The 19,858-nt window shown below is 43.2% G+C and overlaps 1 protein-coding gene across 1 annotated transcript in view; it reads right to left on the reverse strand.

Moving 5' to 3' along the window:
- Positions 1-19,858, reverse strand: part of CCDC7 (coiled-coil domain containing 7) — a 281,228-nt gene that overhangs the window by 71,352 nt on the left and 190,018 nt on the right. The window contains exons 24-27 of the mRNA XM_050939018.1: positions 18,790-18,897; positions 16,202-16,321; positions 12,653-12,772; positions 10,283-10,414 (exon numbers count right to left, since the gene is read on the reverse strand). Coding sequence (XP_050794975.1) covers positions 10,283-10,414; positions 12,653-12,772; positions 16,202-16,321; positions 18,790-18,897 — 480 coding nt within the window. The remainder of the gene's footprint in view (positions 1-10,282; positions 10,415-12,652; positions 12,773-16,201; positions 16,322-18,789; positions 18,898-19,858) is intronic.

Below are 19,858 nucleotides of genomic sequence, written 5' to 3' on the forward strand. Positions count from 1 at the left end.
GCTCCTTTGGAATGTCAGAAGTCTGCAGACAGGAAAAGCGCTTCATGACCATTGCAGTGGCTATGGAATGTGAGGCCATATCAGTGGTGTCTATTGCTGCCTGAAGAGATGTTTGAGCTGTAAGGTGTCCTTCAGAAACCAAAGCCAAAAACTGATCTTTATTGGACATCTGACAATTTGGCATCAAATTTTGAAATTTCAGAGAAATTAATAAAATTATATTTTGACAAAAAAAAGCCTGGTAATTAACAACTCTCATTTGAAGGGTGGCAGTGAAATAAATCTTTTGGCTGTATAAATTAAGCCTCTTAAATTCCTTATTTCTGGGAATGAATTGATGACAGGACTAAACTGCTCCTTAGCATCTCTGACCACCAAGATCTAGGAATAGGATGGGTAAAGAAACAGTCAAAATCTTGTTGAGGGACTTGATGTTGGCCTTTCCACTCATTTGGCTGTAGGAGGTATGGAGGCTCGGGTCTACCAGAGGGTTTTTACTGGCTCCAGTAATGCTTCATTGATACAAAGGGCAGGAGCAGGAGTCCTTCCTGGAACAGGAGTCTGTAAAATATCAAGGAGTGCGTGAGGGTTCTCTTGCACAGGCTCTGCCCATATATCTAGAGAAGTGGCCAATCTCCATATGAGATCCTGAAAAACTTTGAAGTGCTATGTGAAGGGAGATGTTGACTCTGAAGTAACAGCTTCATATGATGAAGATGAATAAATATTTGAGGAAACATCTAATTCCCTCTCCTCTGTGGGGTCCAGCATAGGGATAGTAGCAGGACCCTGAGTAGAAGTTTCTCGCATTGGAGGAGGAGAAGACTTCCTCTTAAAAGTGATCATGATGGAGGTCTCCAAGCTCTCAGAGCAGCCCAAGACCAACAAGGCTATGAAGGGACTGCATGGTGTGAGCCATCCACGTTCGGAGACCCCATGCTGTAACTTCCCTATAGGAAAACCAGTCCTGGACTTTAGGTCTCATAATGGTAGAACAGCTATAAAGTGATCTAAAATCAACTGGAGGTAAAATAGGTTCCTCCATTTCAGAGTCCAAAGAAGAAATGTAAAACTTTTCAGAACAGAAAGGAGCAGTCCCCATTGGGATTCTAGATGGTCTGGGTATAGAAGATACATTGGGCTCCAAGGAAAATGAGGATCGGGGTGGTCAGGACAAAGTGGTCAGGATGAAGTGCTGTTATAATAGGTCAAAAAGCTGATGCTATATGAGATGGAACTGAATGCATTGACAGTGCCAGGCACATTCATGGTGCCAGATGCATCAATAGAGCTGAGGACACTGATGTCAGCTGCAGCAAAGGAGAGCTCAGTAGGGAAAGGCAAATAAGATACCTTGCCAAAAAGAAGGCTACTGGAGTCACCAATGTGATATGGCCATTAAACAAGCTAATGCAGTTTTAGGATGCATCAGGTGAGGTATTTCCCGCAAAGATAAGGAGGTGTTAGTACCGTTATACAAGGCACTGGTGAGACCTCATCTGGAATACTGTGTGCAGTTCTGGTCTCCCATGGTTAAGAAGGATAAATTTAAACTGGAACAGGTTCAGATACGGGCTACTAGGATGATCCGAGGAATGGAAAACCTGTCTTATGAAAGGAAACTCAAAGAGCTTGGCTTGTTTAGCCTAATCAAAAGAAGGTTGAGGGGGGATATGATTGCTCTTTATAAATATATCAGAGGGATAAATATTAGGGAGGGAGAGGAATTATTTAAGCTTAGCACCAATGTGGACACAAGAACAAATGGATATAAACTGGACTCTAGGAAGTTTAGACTTGAAATTGGATGAAGGTTTCTAACCATTAGAGGAGTGAAGTTCTGGAACAGCCTTCCAAGAGGAGTAGTGGGGGCAAAAGTCATATCTGGCTTTAAGTCTAAGCTTGATAAGTTTATGGAGGGGATGGTATGCTGGGATAGCCTAATTTTGGCAATTAATTTGGCAACTGATCTTTGATTATCAGCAGGTAAGTATGCCCAGTGGTCTGTGATGAGATGTTAGATGGGATGGGATCTGAGTTACTACAGAAAATTCTCTCCTGGGTGCTGGCTGGTGAGTCTTTCCCACATGCTCAGGGTTTAACTGATTGCCATATTTGGGGTCGAGAAGGAATTTTCCTCCAGGGCAGAATGGCAGAGGCCCTAGAGGTTTTTCACCTTCCCCTGCAGCATGGGTCACGGGTCACTTGCTGGAGTATTCTCTGCAGCTTGAGATCTTCAAACCACAAGTTGAGAACTTCAATAACTCAGACATAGGTTAGGGGTTTGTTATAGAAGCTGACGGGTGGGATTCTGTGTCCTGCATTATGCAGGAGGTCAGACTAGATGATCATAATGGTTCCTTCTGACCTTAGAGTCTATGAGTAGAGGGCACCTCAGGTAAGGGTATTGGTGCTGATAGTCCCAGTGGAATGAGTACATTGAATTGGCTGAAAGGAGGAAGAAGGACCCAGCCTGAGTGAAGATACTAGTCTTGACAGCCCTGAAGGACCTGGAGTCGACAGTGTTGCCTCAGATGAGACCGATGAGCATTGGATTTGTGAAATCTCACACCTTTTATCAGAGGACTTTCTGTAAGAAATCCAACACTTTGTGCACCTGTCAGAATCAGCATGCCTGGAGCGCTTTAACAAGGCTGACAGTGAAAACAAAGCATGACATTTGCCACCAGACTCATGGTTGGAATCAGAAACAGCTGGAGGGACACTTCTGGTCAATTCTGAGTCCCCTGCCTCACGGATGGGGCTAAACTCCAACACAGGGCAAATCACCTCTTGCATGAAGTGAACTTTAAGATGAAAATCCCTGTTTTTACTCCTGATTGGGAAGAAGGTACAAATGAAGCATTTGGCCTTCATGTGGTCCTCAACAAGAGGGTTTTGTGCCTATCTGACAGAGATAACATCCCTGTATGTGGTACCCTGCTTAAAACTTGGTGATTTTTTCACACTAAAATCCTCCAGGGAACTACTAAACTATAACTAGCTAAACTACTACTGAATATGTCTAACTATATTAGAGAAACAAGGTGGGTAAGATAATATCTTTTACTGGACCAACTTCTGTTGTTAAGAGAGACAAGCTTTTGAGCTTACACAGAGCTCTTCTTCAGGTCTGGAAAACTTACTTAGAGAGTCACAGCTAAATACAAGATGAAACAGATTGTTTAGAATAAGTGGTTAACAGATATTTCAAAGAACCATACAAGGTAAAGTGGCCTGTTAACACCCCTCCAGTCATAGGAAGGAAGGAGTGGGGGAAGTTGATGGAGAGGTTGTTAGTGGGTTATAGAGTGTTGTAACAAGCCATAAATCCATTGACTCTATTCAGTCTGTGATTTTCAGTGTCTAGCAAAGTTATGAATTTGAGCTTTGGGGCTCATCTTTTGGAATTCTTGGGCTTTCAAGGTTTCCTTTGAAGATGAGGACTGATAGGTCAGATATACAGTGACTGCTTTGTGAAAAGTGTTCACACACAGGTAATGTAGGGTTTTTGTCTTTTATAATTTTCCTGTGTGAGTTCATTTGAGACCACAGTGATTGCCTTGCTTCACTCACAAAGTTGCTATTAGGGCATTTAGCGTACTGGAAGAGGTACACCACATATTGTGATAGGCATGTGTAGGACCCAGGGATCTTGAAAATTGTGTCGTGGGGGGTGTTGATCATTGTAGCAGTGGAAATATGTCTGCAGGTTTTGCATCTGTTGTTCTAGGTGCCGCTTTGAGTTGGTGTATCGTGGTGGGGTGATACATGACAACTACTGGGGTGTTGTCAGAAGGGGGTTTATTTCTGTACTGAAGCAGGTTCTCTTTGCAGTATTTGTGTGGCCCATTCCATTATGCTGTCTACTTCTCTGGTGAGTGTCCTTGTTTGGTGTAGGCAGTTTTGAGTGTGTTAAGGTGTATATCCTGGACTTCCTCCTCAGAGCATATTCTGTGGTATGTGAGTGACTGACTGTAGATAACAGATTTTGTTATGTATTTAGGTAACTGGATGTATGAAGGTAGGTGTGGTGATCCATGAGTTTCTTGTATTAGTTGCCTATTTGGTTCCATTGTTGAAGCTGATTGTGTTATCCAGGAAGTAGATGCTTGTGTGGAGGTGTTCCAGAGAGAGTTTAATGGACAGGGGGTGGTTGTTGAAGTTGTGGTGGAAATCTCTCCAATATCCTGTGACCAAAAAGGCTACAACACCACATGTAACTATATTCACTAAAGCTTTATGATGCTTGCTAACCAAAGCAAATGCTACAGACAGTTCTTGTCACAGGTGATGAGAAAGAACTGAGAAGGAGGCAGCAGATGCCCTTTTTATGCATATCCACCCCCCTCATGGTACTGCTGTCAAAAGTCTTTGACTCTAATGCATTGGGTGCGTATACACCTGCTGTGGAATATATATGTGCACAATCACTTGGAGGAGAACAGTGACCTGCAAGGTGGGACAGCAAGCTCCAAATTGTAGCTCTGAGTGATGAGAAGAAACTGAGACGGAGTTGGGGTGGCCTTTGCTTGGAGGCACAAGAGCACTCAAGGCACATGCCAATCTGAACTGCTTACCAAAAGTCTCCTGCTCAAGTGCGTTGTGAGTGCACACACCCAAAATGGAATGTATATGCAACAAGTACTTGAAGAAGAAGCAGAGAATACAGAAGGACAAGATGCACACTTAGTAAATCCTGGCCTTTTTTCTTTCAGATCTGTCATCAGATCTGCACTGGGGCATGGGAACTGATCAAACATCCTAAAATGAATTAGGGAAATACTAGAAATTAAATTGAAGAGACTAATCTTACATTAAGAACTAGGTACAGCACTGAGCCCTGGTCTACACTATGAATTTAGGTCAAATTTAGCAGCGTTAGGTCAATTTGACCCTGCACCTGTCCACACGACCAAGCCTGTTTTGTTGACTTAAAAGGCTCTTAAAATCAATTTCTGTACTCCTCCCCGCCAAGGGGTTTAGCGCTAAAATCAACCTCCCTGGGTTGAATTTGGGGTAGTGTGGATGCAATTCGACAGTACTGGCATCTGGGAGCTATCCTAGAGTGCTCCATTGTGACCTCTCTGGACAGCATTCTCAACTCAGATGCATTGGTTAGGTACAAAAGAAAAAACCCAGGAACTTTTGAATTTAATTTCCTGTTTGGCCAGCATGGCGAGCTGATGAGCACAGGTGACCATGCAGAGCTCATCGGCACAGGTGACCATGGAGTCCCAGAATTGCAAAAGAGCTCCAGCATGGACCGAACGGGAGGTACTGGATCTGATCACTGTATGGGGAGAAGAATCCGTGCAAGCAGAACTCTGTTCCAAAAGATGAAATGCCAATATATTTGCCAATATCTCCAAGGGCATGATGGACAGAGGCTACAACAGGGACAGACAGCAGTGCCATATGAAAGTTAAGGAGCTGAGGCAAGTCTATCAAAAACCAAAGGATGCAAACGGTCGCTTCGGATCAGAGCCCCATACATGCTGCTTCTATGATGAGCTGCATGCAATTCTAGGGGTGGGGGAGCCTACCACTACCCCACCACTGTCCGTGGACACCTGCAAGGGGGGAGTCTCATGCAACAGGGATGAGGATTTTGTGGATGAGGAAGATGAGAAGGAGGAGGAGGTTGAGGATAGCACATAGCAGGCAAGCAGAGAATCCCTTCTCCCTGACAGCCAGGAACCGTACATCACCCTGGAGCCAACACCCTCCCAACCCTCCCAAGGCAGGCTTCTGGACCATCAAACCAGAGAAGGCACCTCTGCTGAGTGTACCTTTGTAAATATAATACAGGATTTAAAAGCAAGCATGTTTAATGATTAATTTGCCCTGAAGACTTGGCATGCATTCGCAGCCAGTATAGCTACTGGAAAAGTCTGTTACCGTATCTGGGGATGGGGCGGAAATCCTCAAGGGACATCTCCATGAAGCTCTCCTGGAGATACTCTAAAAGACTTTGCAAAAGGTTTTTGGGGAGGGCAGCCTTATTCCGTCCTCCATGGTAGGACACTTTACCACGCCAAGCCAGTAGCAAGTAGCCTGGAGTCATTGCAGAACAAAACATTGCAGCGAATGGGCCCAGGCTTTGGTGGCATTCAAGCAACATCTGTTCTTTATCTCTCTGTGTTAGCCTCAGGAGAGTGATATCATTCATGGTCACCTGGTTGAAATATGGGAAATTTGTTTAAGGGAACATTCAGAGGTGCCTGTTTCTGCTGGGCTGTTTGCCTTTGGCTGAAAAGAAATTATCCCCACTGTTAGCCACGCAGTGGCAGGAGGCCGGTTCATGCTAAGCTGTTCGCATTCGGCTGACAGGGATCTTCCCTGATACTAGCCACGTGGTGGTGGAGGGAGGGGAGTGAAGCAATCATCCCAGAGAATTGGGTGCTGGGGGTGGGGTTGGGGTTGGGGTTGGATTGTGCTGCACCTTCACTCTAAAACCGCAGTCCTTCCTTTTAAATGGCCAACCCAACGGGCTTTGCTTGGTATGGGAAAGGAGGGTGCTGCTGTTTGAAATTGTTCCCACATGTTATGAAGGTTGAAGAAGCGTAAACCCTTTGCCTTACCATATCTGTCTGCAAGCTGAATTCTGTTGCCCAGCCGAGCGTGTATGATGTCTCACATCAAACTGGCAGGCACTCAATATAAGAGGCAAAATGTGACCTTGTACCAAAAGCACATGTGCTATGTAATGTGAATCGCTTGATTCAGTGTGAAATAGTCTTCGCTTTGTTCTCTAAAATGTATCTTTTAAAATACTACTCTTCCTTTTTCCTCCTGCAGCTACAAATGTTCCTACGCTCCCCCATCATCTCAGTTCCAGAGGCTAGCACAGATTAGAAGGCGAAAAAACCGCACTCATGATGACATGTTCTCAGAGCTCATGCAGTCCTCTCGCACTGAAAGAGCTTAGCAGAATGCATGGAGGCAAACAGTGGCAGAGCCCAGAAAGCGTTAAATGAATGTGATGAGAGGCATGAGGAGCACGCTGAGAGGAGACAGGATGCAATGAGGCTAATGGGGGAGCAAACTGACATGCTCAGGCATCTGGTGGAGCTGCAGGAAAGGCAGCAGGAGCACAGACCACCACTGCAGCCCCTGTATAACCGCCTGCCCTCCTCCCCAACTTCCATATCCTCCTCACCCAGAAGCCCAAGAACGTGGGGGGACGATATGGGCACCCAGCCACTCCACCCCAGAGGATTGCCCAAGCAACAGAAGGCTGGCATTCAATAAGTTTTGAACTGCAGTGTGGCCTTGTCCTTCCTCCTCCACCACCTCACCCGGTGCTTCCCTCCTCACCCACCCCTCCCAAGCTACCTTGCGAGTTTCCCCCATTTGTGTGATGAATTAATAATGAATGCATGATTTTGAAACAATGACTTTATTGCCTCTGAAAGTGGTGATTAAAGCGGGGAGGTCAGTTGGCTTACAGGGAAGTAGAGTAAACCAAGGGTGAGGGTTTTCATTAAGGAGAAACAAAAAGAACAGTCACACTGTAGTCTGGCCAGTCACTAAACAGTTTTTCAAAGCTTCTCTGATGTGCAGGGCACCCAGTTGTACTCTTCTAATCGCCCTGGTGTCTGGCTGTGTGTAATTGGCCGCCAGGCGATTTGCCTCAACCTCCCACCCCACCATAAACGTCTCCCTCTTACTCTCACAGATATTGTGGAGCACACAGCAAGTAGTAATAACGATTGGAATATTGGTTTCGCTGAGGTCTAACCTAGTCAGTAAACTGTGCCAGCAAGATTTTAAAGGTCCAATGCACATTCTACCACCATTCTGCACTTGCTCAGCCTATAGTTGAACTGCTCCTTACTACTGTCTAGGGTGCCTGTGTATGGCTTCATGAGCCATGGTATTAAGCGGTAAGCTGGGTCCCCAAGGATAACTATAGGCATTTCAACATCCCCAATGGTAATTTTCTGGTCTGGGAAGTAAGTTCCTTCTGCAGCTGTTCAAACAGACCAGAGTTCCTGAAGATGCGAGCGTCATGCAACTTTCTCGGCCATCCCACTTTGATGTCGGTGAAACATCTCTTGTGATCCACTAGCGCTCGCAGCACCATTGAAAAGTACCCCTTGCAGTTTACGTATTGGCTGCCAAAGTGGTCCAGTCCCAAGATAGGGATATGAGTTCCATTTATCACCCCACCACAGTTAGGGAAACCCATTGCAGCAAAGCCATCCACTATGACTTACACATTTCCCAGAGTCACTACCCTTGATAGCAGAACGTCAGTGATTGCATTGGCTACTTGGATCACAGCAGCCCTCACAGTAGATTTACCCACTCCAAATTGATTCCTGTCTGGCATTGCAAGCTTCCAGAGGGCTATTGCCACTCACTTCTCAACTGTGAGGGCTGCTTTCATCTTGGTATTCTTGAACTTCAGGGCAGGGGAAAGCAAGTCACCAAGTTCCATGAAAGTGCCTTTATGCATGCGAAAGTTTTGCAGCCACTAGGAATCATCCCAGACCCGCAACACTATGCGGTCCCACCAGCCTGTGATTGTTTCCCGGGCCCAAAATCGGCATTCCATGGCAGGAACCTGCCATCATGATGTCCAAATTGCCAGGGCCCATGCTTTGATAGAAGTCTGTGTCCATGTCCTCATCACTATCATGATCGCACTGTCATCGCCTCCTTACCTGCTTTTGCAGGTTCTGCACATACTGCAGGATAACGCGCAAGGTGTTTACAATGCTCACAACAGCAGTGGTGAGCTGAGCGGGCTCCATGCTTGCTGTGGTATGGCATCTGCAGGAGAGCAGAGTAGCAGCGGAATCAGTAGATGACGATGGATGCCATGAGAATATATATTTATACAAAACGACAAGAGGACCTGCGAGGTGGATTCATGGCACCAGGAGAGCAGGAAAACAGAGTGAAGTGGAAGTGGTGGAGGATGATGGTTAGCACCACACACTTTTCCCGAGAAAGTACACACATACGCGGGACTCCAGGACAGACAACATGGAGAAATTCACTATCGAGACAAGAGCAGGAGAGCAGAGTTGCAGTGGAAGCAGTGTATGACAACGGTTAGCAGTCCTACTGCACCGTCTGATGACAGCAGCACCCAAGACACAACAGCAGCAGTATTGGTGAGCTGAGCTGAGCGGGCTGCACGCTTGCCATAGTATGGTGTCTGCATGGAAAAAAGCTGTGAAATGATTGTCTGCCATTGCTTTCACGGAAGGAGGTGCGACTGACAACATGTATCCAAAACCACCCGCGACAATGTTTTTGCCCCATCAGGCATGGGGTGCTCAACCCAGAATTCCAATGGACAGCAGAGACTGCGGGAACTGTGGGACAGCTATCCACAATGCAATGCTCTTAAAGTTGATGCTAGCCATGGTACCGTGGATGCACTCTGCCGACTTAATGTGCTTAGTGGGGGCACACACAATTGACTCTATAAAATCGCTTCCATAAAAATCGACTTCTATAAATTCAACCTAATTTCGTAGTGTAGACATACCCTGAGTCTTGAGTCCATGAATCTGGATCAGACCTGGTATATTTGCAATTGAGTTCAAAAGTACTGAGGTTGCTGGAGTGCCATGCCCCTTTTTATAGCCTTGCCCTCAGAATATTGAGAAACAGTGAGGGGAGGGGAAAAAGGGTGCATGAGAATGCTCCAACATGACTGCTATGAGAAAGTTCCATCAGAACTGAGCAGCCAGTGCACCCCTAGAGTGGGAATATACAGAAGCCACACAAAGAAGAACTCAGTGTTTCCATCAGTCTCCAAAAGTGGACCATAAAAAACAGGTCCCTTGTGCTATCCATTTCAATTGACTTGAATCAGAGCTGAGTATCTCTGAAAAATCAGGACACTCATTAAAGGGCCAAATATGGATTTATGGCCTAACTTTAGGGACCACGCTTGGAATGTTTTGTCAAGGGTCTTTTTCTGGGGGGGAATTTACTTTTGGGAAAACTATTGAGGAGTTAGTTGCTAAGGAGGCAGTCAATTTTTCATCTTCTGTGAGATTCTTTCCTTAGTCCATATTCAGTTCAGACACTAGTAAATCATCTCATATGTGGACTGCTTCTTTTAAATTGGAAATTGTAGAGCCTCTTGCCAGTTTACATAAAGAATCCAAATGACAGACTTAAAAGCCTTATAAGTGGAAAAAAAGTAATTAATTTATATTCTTCTTTTAAGAATTTTATCATTAGCATAAAAAGGAATCTCCAGAAGAACTCAATTTTTCTGACTGTACAAGTAAGTTATCAATTCTGCACTCACCATCCCCATCAGGTCTGCATTTTACTACTTGGCCTGCTGCAAGAGCTTGGGCTTGTTGCAGATCTTGTAGATTTGCTTCTAAACTTGAAGTCAACATCTTTCTTTGTTCAGTTAGCTCATATACTTTTTTCTCTACAGAAATCAGAAAACTTTTAGTGTGTTCACTAGAACAGTGGCTTTCAATCTGTGGTCCACGGACCCCTGGGGATCTGCAGACGATGTCTAGGGGGTCTGCAAAAGGGTGTCATTATCATAAAACACTGGTTTTCAACCTGTGGTCTGCGGTTCTCTGGGAGTCCGTTAGGGTGACCAGACATCCTGATATTATTGGGACAGTCCCAATTTTAACACATTTGTCTCACGTCCCGACCACACATTGGTCGGGATGCCCTTTGTCCCAATATCGGGAACCACTCCCCATCATCGCCAAAGTCCAGGGGCTGGCGTGGCAGCACTTCCTGGGGCAGTTCCTGGTGGCACGCCTGCCTGCCTGCCAGCAGGAGCCTGCAATGCTGGCAGCCCCTAGGCACAAAGGCATAGAGAATTTTTTCAGAGGCGGTCTCCACGTGCTGCACGGGCTCCCTCCTGCCCAATCAGAGCTGTGGGGGTGTGGCTTGCAGGCACCAGCAGCAGACAGAGAGCCCTCCGCCTACCCACCCACCCAATCCAACCCTAGGAGCCAGAAGGACCTGCCAGATGCTTTCCAGGAGCCGCTCCAGGTAATCATCACCAGGACTCCCCCACCTCACCCCCTGGCCGGTCCCTCTGGCTCTTAGGGTCGGGGCCCCATGTGTGGCACAGAGCGCTGGAGAGTGCCACCCTGGGCTCCCACTATCCTGGGAAGCACAGTGAGCTGGCGCAGTTGCGAGCTGGGGGAGAAGCCTGCCCCGAAGCGGCTGAGCAGCGCCACTGGGGAAGCTGCCACTGCCTGGGTCTGGGCATCTGGAGGGGACCCCAACACCACCCCACCCCACAGACCGTGTAGCTCCACTCCCCACTCACCGCACGGACAGCTCCATGTGGCACGTGGGCTCCATTCAGTGCCGGGCACCACGCATGCCAGTGGGGTAAATAGCTCCCCGGCCCCCACCATGCCACCCTGCCTGGACCAGCAGCCGTGACCCAATGAGGGCGTTTAGCTGCCGATTGCATCCTGCAGTGGACAGAGGCAGGGAGGGCACCAAGGGGTCCGTTGCAGAGAGCAGAGGCGGATGGTGCCTTGATGTGGGGCAGTTTCCCATGTGTGCTCTCCCAACTATCTCCCGCAGCAGGGGTGGGGATGGTTATAAAGTCAGGCGGGAGAGTCAGTGGCCACTTTGGGTGAGTCTGTACCACAGTTTAAGCGCAGGGTTAGTGGGACTTGAGTCATCTGAGCTGTGTTAGGGAGCCCTGGGCTTAGGGTGACCAAAGGTTCGAATATTAAAGGCTTTATCTTATATAGGCAATTATTCCCCTTCCCCACCCCACCCCTCTGGAAAAAAAAGTCTCCTGATTTTTTACACTTGCTATCTGGTCACCCTAGGGTCCATAGACTATGTCTAAGATTTTCAAAGGGGTCTGCACCTCCATTCAAAATTTTTAGGGGTCTGCAAATGAAAAAAGGTTGAAAATCACTACACTAGAAAAATGGTATATAAACATTTGATACGTGTTCTCTAACATGAAATAGACAAGATATTTAACAAAGAAAATTGCTTTTCAATTTTTCTAATAACTCTGCTAAATACATTTTCTACAATAGTGACAGAAAAACATCTAGAAAGATCATTATAAAGATCAGAAAGATCAGATTATACAATTAAACCACTTCACAGAAACCATCAGGTAAAAATACTGTTTATGTTTAAAGAATGTTCTAAATTTATCTTGAAAAACTAAAATTTTTTCCCGCTTGCTTACATTTTTACCTTTTTAGTATAATGGCCTCTTACGAAGGTAGACAATGGGCAGTAGTGGACTGGTAGAGCATATTGGAACGGTCAGAAATGTTTATCAACTAAATGATGACAAGTACTTAGAACAAACCTGCTTTCACTTCAAGCATTCAGAATGGCAAACAAGCTATGTATGATCATTTTTGCCAGAGTGAGAGCAGCACTTTCCTTTAATACTTGCTCTCTACTACATATGGAGAATAACACAGATGTTGCCTTGAAATCTCTTAGTAATTTATAAGAGGTATTCAGATGGAGAACTCCCAGAACTAATTCTTGATTAATAGATCTTTATGTTAATAAAGGCCTAATCCTGTATCCTAACTCAGGAGAAATGCCTGAGTATGGCTCAATGAATCCACACTTAGCCACACAAAGCTACCATAGAGTTTTATTCAGGTAAAGAAGTAGGATTGAGCCATAACTCTCTACTTACCATTCATACTGCTTGGTTGGCTAGCAGCAAGAGCTTCTGCTTGTTGCAGATCTTTCAAATTTGATTTCAATCTGGTAAGCAGAAATCTTCTCTTCTCTGATAGTTTATTTATATCTTTCTCTATAAAGGTGGAACAGTTGAGTCATCAATAGAGAGTGAATTTAAATGTTTCCTTTTCAATCTGAATGACATGAAATAAGACTATTAAACTGAAAAAAGTGTTCACTGTATATCAACAATAACTGATCTAAGGGTATGTCTACTCAGCAATCAGAGATGTGATTGCAGCACATGTAGACAAATCTAAACTAGCTTTAATCTAACTAGCACCAGTACCACTAGCAGTGAAGTATGGGATTCAGTGTAAGCTATACAAGTCCACCTAGGACCCTTGGTACTTACTTGTATAGTACTTGACAGCACACTGAAGTCCTTCCTGTTGTGGCTTCACAGTTATTTCTACATGCTAGCTAAAGCTTGCTTGGTTATCTATACATGCTGCAATTACAGCTCTGACTGCAGTGTAGACATATCCTAAATAGTCTACCAATCCATAATACAATTCCACACCCATTCTGTGATGATTTCCCGTACATAATTACATTTTGAGACCTGTCAGCAGGGGTAGGGAGGGATTTGGGGCAGCTTCCAGATTCTTTTCCAGTTCTGCACAAGCCTCTGGATAGGACAAAAGAATTTGAAGCACATTCTCTTCCACAATGTTCAGATCACCTAGAAAACATCTTTCTCATTCACTCTACATGAATAAGTAATGTACTAATTTATTCCCACAGCCACCTTTACAACCAACTGCCATATGGATCTCTTCTACACTGAGTACATAAAAGCAGAATGAGAAAGCCCCATAGGTGGAAGAAAGATCATTTATATTTTTGGTTCACAAATTAATGAATTTTCATGGAATTCCTGAAGAACTTATCATTTTTTGCTAATTGTACATATAGGCTATTAAGTCATTATTCACCATCAGATCTGCATTTTCCTACTTGGCCTGCTGCAAGAGTTTGTGCTTGCTGCAGGTCATGTAGATATGCTTTAAGACTTGCAGCCATCATCCTTCTTTGCTCTCTTGGCTCATATTCTTTGCTCTCTACAGAAAGAGGAACATTTTAATGCATTAAATAGCAAAAACATTTCACAGGCTTTCCTGGAAACACGAAATAGTCAAGATAATCAACACTGAAAAGTGGCTTTTGCATTTCTGTAATAAATACGGTAACTATATTTAAGGTACAATGGGCACCCAAAATTGTCTAAAAAGATCATTTAGATTACAGAAAAAAATTCTACAAACTATAGTGATCTATAAGGTAAAAAAGTATGTGTATTAAGAATTCTCTAAATATATCTTGACAAATAAAGGAAATCGTTTCCTGCCTGCCGAAACTTTTACCTTTTTATTATAATAGCGTTCTGCTATGGCAAACATTGATCAGAAGTAGACTGGTGAAGCATATTTGGACCATCATGGTTCTGACACTGAAAATGCTTAATAATTAAATGATGTCAACTATTTAAAACAAACGTTTCCTTTAAAGAATACACAGCAGCAAATCAGTCTGCCTACAACATCCTTATTCAATGTGAGGACAGCACTTTCTTTTAGCATATGGTCACTTCCCCATAGGGGAAACAAAAGAGATGTTGCCTTCAATTCCTTATTTGTTTAGAATTCTCCCCTTAGAGACTCATGTAAATGCTTCATTTTGCTGATTGGATCTTTGTTATAAATGCCTAATTCTGCACTGCCTACTCAGGCAAAACACCTACTGAATATGGCTCAACCAATCTCCACATAGCCATGGAGAACTGCTACTGAGTTTTAGCTGAGTAAAGAATATAGATCAACTCTGTACATACCACTGAAGATGACTGAAGCCCTCAATGTATGAAGAATTTCATCATATTTCACCTTCTACATCTTCATCCTTCTTAACTGTACCATTTTTATACTGTTGATCATCTTCTCCTTCTTGATGATATATACACACCAAGCTTTTGAGATACTGTCCTCTTCTGGTTCTCCTCCTAACTCTCTTTTCTATCAGTATATCTTTGGTAGGCCCTTCTATTCTCTCCCAGTTCCCTCTTCTCAGTTTGCACCCTGTCTCTGGGCAATCTCATCAACTAGTCCATTTTAGGCTATAAACTCTATGCTGATGACTCTCAAATTAAACCACTGTGCCACTAAATTGGTTGCTCCTATCCTATCACATAACTCAGTCTCTCAACTTTCTTTGGTGGTTTTGTCATCATCTAAACCAGGGATTCTCAAATGTCATTACACCGTGACCCCCTTCTGACAACAAAAATTACTACATAATCCCAGGAGCGGGGACTGAAGCCTGAGCCCACCCAAGCCCCACTGTCCCAGGCAGGGAGCCAGAGCCCTAGGGCTTCAGCCCCAGGTGGGGGCCTGTAATTTGAGCCAGGCCACTCAGGGCTAACAACCTCAGTGGGGCTCAGGCTTTGGTCCCAGGCCCCAGCCAATCTAACGCCAGCTCTGGCAACCCTATTAAAACAGGGTCACGACCCACTTTGGGCTCCCAACCCATAGTTTGAGAACAGATGATCTAAACTAAACTTGGGCAAAATAGACATACTTCCCATACATTCTATACCCTCACTTGTCTAGGATTGTGATGTTGTTAGTAATGCTTCTTGTCACCCAGGCTTACAATCTCAGGGCTATTTTTCATTCCTCCCTCTACCTTGCCCCACACATCCAGATCATATCCAAATTCTGCTTCCTCTTCTTTCACAACATCTCCAAGATCTGTCCTTTTCTATCCCACCCACAGCCAAATTTCTATTGCCACTCGCCACTCTCTCATCACCCAAACACACACAATGCTTCCCTTCAGTCTATACAAAATGCAGTTTCTAAATTCATTTTCCTTGCCCATTGATTTGATCATGTAGATGCCTCCACTAGTCCTCTTCCCCCATTTGAATTACTCCACTTGATTCCTATCTTCTATCACATCAAATTTAAGTTTCAAGTACAATTTTTAAAAATGCCTAAGTGACTTAGGGTCCCATTTTCAAAAGTGCCTGGGTCATTTAGGAGCCTAAGCCTACTTTTAATGGGATTTATGATCCTGAGTGACTTAGTCACTTTGCAAAATTTTACCCCTTGTTACCACACAAACTCCTCCACAACTCTGACCCTCCCTACTTATTCTCTCCCTTCAAAGTTCACGCTGTTTCTAATAATCTGTATTCTGCTAATGCTCCTAGCCTTTCTTACCTGTTTGCAGTTAGTCATACAGTCTGTATTCTTCTACATGGCCACCTCTGTGTGGTATGACTTCCATGAGCTTACCCTTAAAGCACCTAACCTGTCCACATTTAAATTCCTCCTAAAGACAAATTTCTGTTATGTTTATAGTGCATTAAGTCAACTATTGATGTTTCAGTTAATTTTCCCTAACCTCCCTCTACCTCTGTGTCCAGATTGTGAGCTGCACAGAGCAGTGACTTTTCTTGTGTGTTACAGTGAGTAAAAGGAAGAAATAACGCATTTACCATTGCTACTGCCTGGTTGGCCAGCTTCAACAGCCACCATACGTTGAAGAACTTCTGTATTTGATGCTATATTTGCAAGCAAACTTTTTCTATTGTCTGAGAGGTCATCTATTGTCTTCCCTGCATAGAGACAAAAATTTATTCTGAGATACCATCCAATAAAGAAACAATGTAAACAATTTCTAGCAGGTTTCACTAGAAATAGACAGACAAGATATTTAATATTGAAAATATTGAAATTTTATCTTCAATAAAAATAACTAACTATTTTAAATATATCAGCACTTGAAGAGAAAGGCATATTTAAGCTCCAAAGAGGAGGAGCCAAGCCCAAGGAGCTCATCACAACCCAGAGGTACATTCTGATCCCATGGAGGGGGACAAATCTCATGGAGCCCAAACAGCATACATGATTGTTTTGACCATCTGCACACTATACTGAGAGTGGCTTCCATTACAGCATCTCAAGTAGTAAGTATTTATTTTGTGGGCAGAGCCTGGAAGAATGCCAGGACCTTTTTTTCCCAATTAAACCTGTAAGAGTAAGAGATCTAAGGTAGCTCCTCACCCCAACTCAGCCTCCTTACACCGGCTGGGAAAAAAGGACAGAGTGGTAAAAAGGAGCTCTGCATATCTGGCCAGAGGAAGATTCCCCTGGTTCAGAAACTGGGGAAGACCCCATTGCAAGCCCAGTGTACGGGCATGTCAGGGGTGAGGGTGAGGGCAGGAGAGGCATGTCATAAATGGAGATGCAGTACACAGACCTGTAGAGATTCCCAGCAGTGCTGTGGCCCAAGGAAAGCTAGGGCACATAGAAAGGTAACTCAGACAGGCTTTCAGAGCTATCTAAATTATACTGGGGCTACAGAGTAGCATAGGAATAGGAAGGTGCAACAGAGGGAAGAGGTTTTATTTCTTGGGTTTTCTCTAATTTCTCTCATAAATGTACTAGCTTAGTGTGAACTAATTCACCCAGCTTCATTGGTACTGACTGAATTTATTTGGATCCCTACTTTCCTGTATGATGGATGGCAGGAGCAGAACTAGTCTGCAGTTGTGGCAATATTTTTTAAATTCCCAATTTATTTTCTACCCATGTTTGGGTGATACTTTCTTTGGAAAGGGAGGGTCTTTACAGCCTGCCGTGGTGGTACGTATTCTGGCACACAGCTATGGCAGCTGTGCACCTTCAGTGGCTACTGTGAGATGATTAGAAAGGTTGATCATAGAGCTGGCCAAGAAAAGGGAATCCCTTTCTGCAAAAAGTTTGGAGCAAAATATTGAAAATGCAAAAATATTCATGGAGAGTTATTTACATTAAAAATTAATTTGGGGAGAACTGAAACTGAATTTTTAGGCTTCCAGGTTGCCCACCTGGAAGGCTCTTGTCAATGTCAAGATAATGCATGTTAATGGAGATAAAAGGCTGTTCACTCCTAGTCAATTTTGATTATGAGTGTTCGGTTGTATTATGATAAGTGCTATGAGACCATTAATAGCTACCCAAAGCATACAGGACCTCATTTTATTTTAAAAAATTCTTATGTAGAAGACGTACACACAGTAAACAGTGAAAATTCAATTTATCCAAACTTCAGATAGATGAAGGGATGAGTCTATGTTACTGCCATTTGAATCTGTAATCTAAATATTTCAAACCTGATGTTTAAATCATTATGCAGTACAAGTATCAGAGCAGCAAAGAGTTCTGTGGCACCTTATAGACTAACAGACATTTTGGAGCATGAGCTTTCGTGGGTGAATACCCACTTCGTCAGATGCGGTACAAGGTGAACTTGAATGACAAGCAGCAAAGAATCCTGTGGCACCTTATAGACTAACAGACGTTTTGGAGCATGAGCTTTCGTGGATGAATACGAAAGCTCATGCTCCAAAACGTCTGTTAGTCTATAAGGTGCCACAGGATTCTTTGCTGCTTTTACAGATCCAGACTAACACGGCTACCCTCTGATACTTGAATGACAAGGGCACATAGTTTGACTACAATATGATCTAGCACCTAGACTTACTTGTTAAAGGAGTCCCGATAGGAAGGAGTTTGAAAGAATCGTCTTCAACCTCTGGAACAATCTTATTTTATTACACTACACTATTATTAGCTCAATAGTAGAAGACTCTGTTTATTCCAATCTGGGTGCACTTGGTTTTGGCCTATTTCAGTTTTGGAAAGTACATTTGTAACAGGGACCCCATTCTGTGAAGAACTTAGACCCCTTTGGCACGATATACAGAAAAAGGAAGGAAGTTCATAGTTTCTATGATAAAATTCTACATGATTGCCTATCATAGACAAACTAATTCTGGGGTCCTTTCCTCTAGATTTCAAATTTTGCTTTGGAATATCCTAAATTCAATCATTAGTCTGTAATTTTTTGAGTCATCTTCAACAGTAGAGCAGTTTCTGCATCTTCTGCACTCTGGAGTATTATAAGGTAGTCAGTGGCAGGAGTTCAAGTTTTGTGGGAAAGAAAGATATATAATTTTAGCTTCACTTAGGGCAAGACACCAAAGTCTTCAGAGAACTCATAATTGCTTACTAGATCTCTAAATGATTAACTTCCACTTACCAATGTTTTGTCCTGCTTCTACCAGAATAAGAGTCTGTGCTTGTTGAATCTCATTCAGATTTTTCAACTGATTTGGTAACAGAAGTCTTTCTGTGTCTGATAAATCTTCTATTTCATTGGGGAATGCAAAAGAAGGAGAAAGTAACTTGTTGAAAATTCTCTTTGTCATAACCTTATGGAAACATGCACAAATTTTAAGGTAGGATCCAGGTAACAGAATAATCATATATTTTACTCATTAAATTTCTAATCTCAAATGTTTATCTGCTGACGTATAGTTAAATAATATTTTGTTATATAAATCATATTTGCACATTGAGAATATGTATCTAGCATAATGATAGTTGTCTCTAATCAGAAGTAACAACTGATCACATGTAACTAATGATGGTTCTTCTCTCAGAAACTATGCAATAGCTCATCTAAATATTTTCCACTAATTAGTATTGAGTGGTGTATTATGGTTAAAATCATTTCCATGATAGACCTTGTTTTCACAAACTTACAACTTTCCAAACCACTCATCACTAGGCCTGAAATTTGATCTCTGCTCAAAGATGAATTTTTTTTAAAGTTTGAGCAAAATCCTTAGGTACTGATCAGGCTTGGTTCTAGACAGACAGGAACCTTAAAGGAGACTATCATGTAACAGGGCAGGGAACCTTACATATCTGTGTGAGGCAGGATTTTTTAAACCCTCAGAGAGAAATAAATTTTTTTCCATTGACCACTCTTTGCAGGATAAGTTACATTTTTAATACAGCAAAAAAAATTTTTAAATCACATGTACAGATGAATTAGGAAAGTTTTGTCAGACTTTTGGTGATCAGAAATTGTATTCTGTTTTCATAATACAAAGTTTCAATTAACTCAGAATTTTTTTGATGAATATATTCTTTCACTATTACATTTGCATTTACCAAAGGTTCTGATGCGTTCTAGTAAGAGTGCTGCAAAAGTTTCTGCTTGGTACATATCTTTCAGATCTGCCACATGACCTACAAAATGAAGTCTTTTTTCTAATAACTCTTCAATCTCAAACAGAAGAAATTATCTGTTCATTCTCTCC

The sequence above is a fragment of the Gopherus flavomarginatus genome, chromosome 2 (genome assembly GCF_025201925.1).
Source record: "Gopherus flavomarginatus isolate rGopFla2 chromosome 2, rGopFla2.mat.asm, whole genome shotgun sequence".
In the NCBI taxonomy this organism is placed as follows: Eukaryota; Metazoa; Chordata; order Testudines; family Testudinidae; genus Gopherus; species Gopherus flavomarginatus.